Raw genomic sequence first — 9,793 nt, forward strand, 5'->3', positions numbered from 1 at the left:
GGGAAGTTTGGGGTCCCCTGCTGGAGCTGCTGCCCCCGCGACCCGATACCGGATAAGCGGTCGAAGATGGATGGACCATTGACTCATGGTATTTTTAAATCTCGTTTGGTGCAGGCATAAAAACTGGTGAACACAAATAGCATGTGCTGGTGTAAACTGGTATAAAAGCTAACATAAAAAGTTGTTTAGCTGCCGTGTGTTTGTGTATGCGTGTGTGTACATGTATGTAAGAGGGAGGAAGTTGGGAGTTGGGGGAGAAAGACACTGTCGCTTCTGACAGACATAGGACGGTGACTGACAGAGGTGAAATTGCTTGGGAAAGGATGTGAGGCACTTCCTATCCCCTCCTCCCACTCATACTCCCTCCCATTCACTTTGCCTACAGCCTCCTTTCATTCAATCACACAGTATGAGCTAATGTGCTCGCTCACTCTTTCTTTCTTTCTCTCCCTCCCCATCTCATTGATATAATCTATTCTGTCTATTTCCCATGGGTTACTGTGGAATATTGGGGGAGTGGAGTGAAGTAAAATATTTTCTTTCCCCTCTTTGTGTGTGTGTGTGTGTGTGTGTGTGTGTGTGTGTGTAGCTATGCATCAGGCCCTGGACACACTGAGTGACAGCACAAGCTCCACAACTGCCAATGACCTGGACCTCATCTTCCTCAAAGGCATCATGGAGAGCCCAGTGGTGAGAAAAAACTTTATACTGTAAATGTGTGTGTGTGTGTGTGTATGCCATGCAGTAAAGGACATTTAGAGCTCTTAATTGGATTGTGTCCAGGGACTAATAAAGGAGTTAATGAGAAAGGACATTAATGCAACTAAATGACAATCGCATTCCAACAACACAGGCTAGGTATATTAAGTTGCTTCCCTGTTAGTTTATCAGCCGCATACTTGAGGATATTTTATGCATGCAAATTAGTAATTTATATGCATTTTGTAAAATGCATTTAAATGCAGTCTTGCATTTTTCCTTAACATTAAAAGTTGATTTCAGCATCCACATTTGCATGTGCCATTTTTCTGCATTAACACTAACACGTAATGCATGACAAATCATTATGTTTTCACTCAGATTTGCATGAGTTATGAGAACCGTTATTAAAATGATATTGCAAAATGGAAACTTAAAATTCACACCCATTATTACATTTAAAATTCAGACTTCAGCTTAGAATAATTATCCCAACAATGTTTTAAACCGAAACTGCTTTATTGTTTTCTCATAAGAAAAGCAAATTAAAGAGCCATTTCATTTTTTTCTGTTATTCTGCACAGGCAGCATCATTCACATGAGAACCCAAATCAAATAGCTCTTTGCTGCTTACCCTTATGACTGGCAATACTAATATCAAAGGCTTGGGGTCATTTCGTTGAAGTTCAAACTTAGTGGGGACAAAGGACAAAAAATGGCTGCCATTAAAGATTGCTTGCCTTCTCATCTTCTCCCAGTTACACAGAATGTAGATGTAGACATGTTTTAATAACTAGTACAGCAGACCGTGCTGTGGATGTTCTTTGGGATCATAGCCACTCATAAACCAAAATAATGCACACCCCTGGCTCATGTAACTGGTGCTTGTGCTCCTAGCTTGGTGAACCTATCGGCTTTCTATGATGTCTATGATGGATGGATCCGTTAATTGAATATGCCACCGTAAAGAGGTTTGATCATATAACAATATTTAATACAGAGATGACTGATTCTTTTTAAGACAGTTGTCAAGATTTCCACTGTTCCCCAACTGTCAGTCATTTTAACAAGGCATTACAGCATATACACTGCCAATCAGCGCAAAAAGAATTGAAATAGCAGTTAGTGAGCAGCACAGTTACCCTTGACATGTCTGACAGGTTGAAGTGCAGGTGGAGCAGCAGCCCCTCTGATCAATGGGAGACCAGGAATGAATGGCAACCAATTTGTTTTAAACTTAATAATTTTATTTTACAAACAAAAACATGTTTGAATGCTTTGGTTGAGGATCTTTATTTCATTCATAATAGTAAAAAATAAAGTACAAGATCACATATTTCAGTCAATGGTAATGGTAATGGTAACACTTACTTTTTATTATGATTAAAAGTGTACCGTACCACCCAGACATACTTGATATACTGCATTGTTTTTCTCCACAGCATTTTTATCTGCAAGAATGATCAGGATACATTTTCAAATCAATGTTGCATTTTCAGAGATAAATTTTGGGCAGTTGCCCAGACAGTGGATTAAAGCTTGTCCTGGATGGAAGTAATCAGTGAAGTTATTCCAAGAACCCTTAGACGTGGCTGGCAGTTTCATAATTGATCGCGAATCAATCCTGTCCTTATTCAGCAAACTATCCCCAAACCTTGCCTTTTTTTCAGCAGTGACATCCACCTGCTATTTTTCCAGTATTTCAGTTTTTGTAGTGTCATGAACTCTGAGTTTTGGATACTAAAGATAAACCAAACATGCTACATGTTTATTCTTACATTGACGACTTGGTATTACTTCTGCTCCCTTCTCGCCCTGTCTCTCTGTCTTTGGTTTCTTTTCCAATGACTAGCACAGTGCCCGTTCAAAATGTGTCTGTTTAGAACGGGCAGATTGCTTTTTATCCAGTTCCTTTTAGCGTAATGCTCTGAGAGAATTTAGGCTGGGCTTTTATTGTGGAGGGTGGACACGGAAGAGCCAACATAATGGCAACCTTTTTTGGCAACCTTAATTCTCTCCGTGCCAGGAGGCACACAAGGCTTGGACATCACTCCTCCACTGGGTTCGGTTTGCAGCTGCACGTCGTGCTGAATTCCACGTGTTCCACAAATCTGTCAAACTGGTCCAAATTCCAAACTCAAAGTTCTTTGGGTACCCAGGGAACCAAGTGGGAGGTAGTTTGGATAAACAGTTCATGATATATTCCGAAGACACACACACACACACACACACACACACACACACACACACACACACACACACACACACACACACACACACACCCAGGGGATAAATGCGCTCAGAGCAGACAGCTGTCGGCTATCAGAGCAGAGAATACATCAGCAATTTATTTGTTAAGTGGTAGTAATTGTCATAAACAGTAAAATGTAGGCTACAGTTTTAGATTTTCCATTTGTCTCTGAATAAATGCTCCAGAAAGAAAGTTCTTGAAGAAAAGTCTTGCTTCTCAACATTGCAACAAAACAAAAAGAGGGGGGGCAGCAGTCAGGAGAAAAAACTCCCGACACAGAGAGAGGATACAAGAGGAAGCCTGTGTGTAATGTGTGTAATAAAAGAGTATGAACATTGTAATAATCCCCTTGCGGGATTAATAAAGTATACATTATATATTGTTATTATTGTTGCTATTATTACAGTGTAACAAAAACAGGGACCTTGGTCCGAAGCTTGGTTTGGACTTTCAAGTGTGAAAACACCCTAAAACTTTGAGGCATTATGGACAGCTAAATGAGCAGCTTTTAGACATAAAGTAATGTACATTGTGCTTTTTAACCTAATAGCCATCATATTTTTCCTGTTTGGACTGTAAATGACACTGCCAGGTCTTTGTTAAATAGTTCCATGTGGCCTCCAAAACAATGACTTCTGGTTTTATACAAAACAGCTTTTGCAAAACAATTTAGTCATTATGTGACAATAAAATCCTGACAATTATTTATTATTGTCTTGTAATTACAATGAATCAAGAATATTTAAATCCACACATTTCAGTACTTGGCAGAGTAATTGTTAAAATAATTGGTATATCAACAACCTGAAAGGCTAATATAGTGTCAAATGCACAACATAATAGGACAGTAGAAAAACAGGCTTATTTATTTTTCGGACATAAATAGTAGTTTTATCTCTTTAAATGAAACCAACTGATATAAAATGGTGTCAAAACAGACGATGCTTCAGAGATTTTTTCCCTGGCTCTACAAAACAATGTAATCATATAGTGTAGCATCCATGCTGGCATGGGCCAGGCACTGACAGCTTGCCCCACCTGGTTACAAAGAATTCTGCCCCAACCCCAAATGAGCAAAGTCCTTCTGCTGCATTACTGCGTGTTCTAGTCCATGCGCAAAAGAACTTTGTCTAAGTGGGTATGTGTGCTGTCCTTGTGTCCTTATGTGTGCAAAATGCGTGTACTAAAGTGCATATGATGATTTGTGTGTGAGGCTGTGTGCGTGCAGGCCTATGTGAACATCTGGGTATATATTTGTGTGTATACGTGTGTGCACCATATCCTGTCTCTCGGCGGGGATTCTTCCTCAGTAAACAAACAAAGTGGCTGCCAGAGTTGTTGTTGTCAGCCCCACTAGACAAATCCTCTGTAGGATTGCCTGTGGATGTTTAAATACTTGCTTAGTGTTAAGTTGCAAGTTTTTATATATATATTTTTTTTACCTTACTTTTCCAGTTAAGTCAACTGAAAACAAATTTTCATTTGCAAAGACGACCTGTCACATTCACACAGTGACACATTCATACCTGGAAGCTGCCCAGTACAACCACAATCTGATCTACTGGCCACTGGGCAGTACCACCGGGGCAGTTGGGGTTAAGGGCATTGCTCAAGGGCACCTCAGTGGTGGTGATGAGGGACAACCGCTGTTGTGCAATTTGTGCTACTGTAAATGATAGAAAAGCAGTTGATACATATTTAGATTTACAATATGGTTTATAACATAATAGAAATAGCCCAAATCAAAATGTAGGGCCCTGATTAAAAAAAAAAAAGCAAAAGATGGGAAGGGATACATTTGTTAATTTTTCTATCTGTGACCCTGCCCCAGAGATGTGGAAGCCATATCCAATAAACAAAGACCCCTGTGTCCATGGCAGAAGAGAAGGAATAAGTGAAAATAAATGTTCCCTGAAATATTGATGTTTAGCAGCAACACACTGAAGAAACCTACAGGGCTTGACTGGTGAAGGTTGTGCGTAGTTTTCTTAGTCTTTGTGTTTTTCCTTGCAAATGTATGAGTGCAAGCTGTGTGTGTTGCCCTCAGCAGGGTTGGATACAGGAGGCTGTTTTGCCATTTGTTATTGTGCCCTATTCTGTGTTATTGAATCTAAACAGTCCCGCAGGAGAATATATATATATATATATATATATATATATATATATATACACATACACACACACACACACACACACACACACATGTTGCTGATAGCCTTTCCTATATATATATATATTTATATATATATATATATAGGAAAGGCTATCAGTAACATGTGTGTTTTATTGGTTAAATCCCAGGCCCATGAGCAGTTTGAGGAACCCAAGCTGGAGGCTGTGAGGGAGAACAACGTGGAGCTGGTCCAGGACATCCTCAAGGAGCTCAACCCACTCACAGACAGGAGCCAGGCCGCCGACGAGCTGGTCCGCATCCTGAAGGAGCCGCACTTCCAGGTCTTGCATCTCACAGCCAACCATAGCTTTAATTAACAGGCACTCAGGCTAAACCTTTGATTATTTCTACTTAAGTGATGTTAACGCTTAATGATGCATGTTGTGCTCACATGGATTAGATTGATTCGGATCTACAGTATGGGTTTATGTGGTGCAGTCTATTAGGCGCAGTCTATGTGGTGTCTGACAATAGCTCTGCACAGACCAGAGCATAAAGACCGGATTTTTGCAGTATAGCATGATTCTTTTATCATCTCACAAGTGCGATACGCCTATTTGTTGTTGTCATCATCAGTGTTTGTGTCACCTTGCTGTCCTTTCTCACAGTCCCTTCTAGAGACCCATGATTCTGTGGCGTCCAAAAACTACGAGACACCCCCCCCCAGCCCATGTTCCTTTATGGATGCAGCCCTTAACAACCAGCCCGTTCCTCCAGACGCAGTCAGGATGGTGGGCATCCGAAAGGTGTCGGGCGAGCACCTGGTAAGTTTGCTCAGTTAAAGCGTTAAGTTAAATGCAACCTAGGGTCTTTTTGTGAATGTACCTGAGTCAAAGTTCCGTTTAAGAGCATAATTAGGACGGAAGCGCTACTTTTAAGATGTACCGTATTAGCGTTTTTCAGTCAAATGGCCTCTTGAATGGGAGTGCTAGGGGCACTTCTATGAGTGCATTAAAACCACTATTTTTAAAACACCAAGAAGGCTCGACACAACATGAAACTTTGCTCCAAGTATCACAAAGGGCTCGACTCATGAACGCAAGCATTGAGAACATTGTTTCACTAACGACAATGCATTTATAAAAAATATCCATGCATTTATATGGAACTAAGCTTTAGGAGCTTTCCATCTTTACTCTCCTCCCTCGACTATTTTTGATGGACAGTGATCGGAAAAACCAACAGCTACAACAAGCCATAGAAGTGCCCCTAGCACTCCCATTCAAAAAGTAATTTGACCAAAAAATGGTGATATGGTATATCTTAAAAGTAATGATTTTGTCATAAGTATGCTTTTAAACAACAGTTTGACTCAGGTACATTCACAAAATGACCCTAGGTTGCATTTTGGGGAGAATTTCGCTTTAAGGAGCAACCCATTGTAATTAGCGAGGCAGGAAAGAGCGCTCCTGTAAATTGTGAACAGATTAAACTCCTCAATAAATAGTGTGATTTGTATTTTCGGAGCAGCCCATGCACTCAGTATAATGAGATACTTTTGTTGCAATGTTAAAAGATAAGCAAGTCAGATTTATACTACCTTGTAGCACAACATACGGGAGCAATATCTGCAGCATCTTGACATGTTGATTAATTCCAAGGCCTCAGTTGTAACTTTGTCAAATGCTCTATTATCTTACTTTCTACCCACACACTGTGGAGTCACTCATAGGCTTCTGAAGTATCATTTTAGCTTTTAGTATGTAGACAGATACTGGTGCCACAAAATTAAAATTCATAGCTAAGGAAGCAAACTTGAGCATAAATGGGATGAATAAGGAGCACCAACTAACTGTAATATACCTGTTACACCCTGAAATATATCTTTATTTAAGCCTAGATATCTTCTTAGTGGAACAGTTAAAACAGTTTATTTGCAGCCAGCATCTGGTGGCCATTACAGTCATTACAGCTTAAGATATTGCTTGTTCACAACACCCACCTTTACCTCCACCTACTTGCCTCTTAAACTGCTGAGCAACGGAGAACATTGCAAGATTTACTGAAATAGGAGTTTAGATTTGTGTTTGTGTGAAATACATTTTCTGTTTTTTTCCCTTGCGTGCGTGTAGGGTGTGACGTTTCGAGTGGAGAGCGGCGAGCTGGTGATTGCCAGGATCCTCCACGGCGGCATGATTGACCAGCAAGGTTTGCTCCATGTGGGTGACATCATCAAGGAGGTGAATGGCAAGGAGGTGGGCAACGACCCCAAAGTGCTCCAGGAGATGCTGAAGGAGGCGAGCGGCAGCGTGGTGTTGAAGATCCTGCCCAGCTACCAGGAGCCACACACACCAAGACAGGTCAGCTTCATATTGCGCTTCACATTCGCACCGTTAGACAGTGTTGCAACTTAAGCCAACCACCCAGCAAATTATTATTATGAAACGAACAAACGAAAGATACTTAAATGTATACAAATCAGTTTTTGTCAATGGATGCACACAGGTTATTTCCCTTTTGTGCTTGTTTAGGAGAGTTACCGCAACTCCTTGCGTTTGAAATGTCTTTGTGATCTTCCTCATTGAATCTCACACTCTTTCAAAGTAAAACACATTTTTGATCACCCGTCCTATATATAAATATAAATATATATATAAATAGACATTGTACAAAAAGTTTTGAGAAAGTAGTTTGAAAGGATACTGTCATTTTCATCAGTAAAGTGCCAACCACTGTCCTCCCTGCCATTCTTGCTGCTGCCAATAACCTTGCACGCTTGTGCCAAGAGTCATGGGTCTGATTCTATTGCGGGACACTGTAGATGACATTGCTTTTCAGTTTTGTCACTTATCCAAATGTAGAGTAATTTTCTGCTCATACATAATGGATCAATAATTGAAATCTTCAAGAACAAGAAAGAAAAAGAGGGATGCCACAGACAGCTCATGACTCTGCAGCCCTTGTCCTTTTCATTTTGTCCTTTCCGTCCATGGTTGAAAAGTTCACATGAGAACGTTTGCTCCTCTGGCTTCTAAGAGCCAGAGGAGGCTAGTCACACTGACAATGTGACCCATTTTAGAGTGAGGGGAACTAGAAGGGTTATGCTGGTTGGTGATGGTGATATAGCACATTGGAGGATGCAGTACATGCAGCTCAAGATGTGTTGGGTACAAGGCTCTGTGACTGATTGGTCTCAGCAGTAAAGAAGAGGAACACTAGAGCTTTAGGAAGCCGTGTCAAATGAATTCCTTACACTAGACAAAAATATACTAGAACATATTTTACAGGGAAAAAGATCAAGAGAGGGTTCATTTGCTTAGGATCATTAGCACAGAGCTACATGTATTTGAAGCATATTATTGAAAAGTGTTTTCTACTGGGTGAGAATTGATTTTTAGCCCATGGTCGGACCACGACTTTGTCCAGACTCAAATATCTCTTTGGGATGGATTACCATGACATTTTGTACAGACATCTACAGGACAAAGATGATGTTTCCTACTAACTTTGGTGATTCCTCGACTTTTCTTCTTGCACCAGCTAGGTTGACATGTGTGGTTTTGAGTGAAAACGTCTAAAAAACTGTTGGGAAACCGCTTTGCGCAGGCTGTGCCATTGTTTTCCAATGGGGATAGCAGAGGAGACAACTCGGAGGAAGCACTACCCAAGGCGTGGCACACCACTCAAAATTACCATTGATCACTGCACTCAAAGTTCAAATTATATCGTCTTAGATCATTGTTGTTGCTGAACTATCTATGCGCAACTATGAAAGGAGGGTGCCTAAATAAATTACGACATTTACCTGAACAGTGGTTTACTTTACCTCTGTGTGCACAATGCTCTGTGCACTACCTTTTGTAAATTCACTACATTGTAATTTCCCCTTGCGGGACTAACAAAGTATATATTATTATTATTATTAATGTTACCTTATGTTTTTACCTCTGATCATGTGTAGGCGGCTTTAGTGTTGTTCTTTTGGCTTTAAATTAGCCAGGATCAGATAATTCCCTCAGTCTGTCAAAGAACTGTGTAATCTTTTCATGAAAACTATACCAGGACTGGAATTGGCAAGTTTACGTATGACAGCAACTATACAGTAATTTTAAAAAGCAGTTTTTTCCCACTCTTCTGTGGAAATTGAGGGCAGCAGCCATTTCTTAGGGTTATTCACAGTAAAGAGTGTCTTTAGTCTGAGTCATTGCTCTTTAAAATATTTTAAAAGTTACATACTTTTTTCTGTAAGAAGACATTTCTACAGTTCCATAAGACCTTCGCTTTGTGAAACTAGTGTACAAGTGTTTAGTTTTCCTTTGTTGTGGCACCAGCTACAGAAATTAAAGTGCCTACTTGAACACTTAATATCAGTCAGAGATATTAAAGAATGATTTGGCTGTGCTCACACAGTAAAGTGCTGTGTAGGTGGATAAATTGCCATGATTAGAGTTGTTCTGAAAAGTTCTTGCTGAATGTAATCCAGCTGCCTGTGTTTCATGCCTTGAGCTTTGCATCGCATGGTGACTAAACTCATCTGACAGCTCCCCTTAGCCAATTGTGTGTGTGTGTTTGTGTTTGTATGTGTGTGTGTGTGTCTATTGTGTGCTTACAGGGGAATGAGACACACAAACAGTGCAGTAAGGGCTGGCAACCTGTTTTTATGTTAATGCATCAGTTCAGTAAGAGAAAAGGCGTCAAGTGCAAGGGGGGATGGGATGGTTGCCATGGCT

The 9,793-nt window shown here is 40.4% G+C and overlaps 1 protein-coding gene across 2 annotated transcripts in view; it reads left to right on the top strand.

The window, feature by feature from the left end:
• mpp2b (membrane protein, palmitoylated 2b (MAGUK p55 subfamily member 2)) overlaps positions 1-9,793 on the top strand; it is a 37,558-nt gene that overhangs the window by 23,168 nt on the left and 4,597 nt on the right. For both annotated transcript variants that reach the window (XM_034859932.1, XM_034859931.1), the window contains 4 exons: positions 590-690; positions 5,252-5,404; positions 5,732-5,887; positions 7,196-7,423. In XM_034859932.1, the coding sequence (XP_034715823.1) occupies positions 590-690; positions 5,252-5,404; positions 5,732-5,887; positions 7,196-7,423 (638 nt within the window). The remainder of the gene's footprint in view (positions 1-589; positions 691-5,251; positions 5,405-5,731; positions 5,888-7,195; positions 7,424-9,793) is intronic.

The sequence above is a fragment of the Etheostoma cragini genome, chromosome 21 (assembly GCF_013103735.1).
Source record: "Etheostoma cragini isolate CJK2018 chromosome 21, CSU_Ecrag_1.0, whole genome shotgun sequence".
Classification (NCBI taxonomy): domain Eukaryota; kingdom Metazoa; phylum Chordata; class Actinopteri; order Perciformes; family Percidae; genus Etheostoma; species Etheostoma cragini.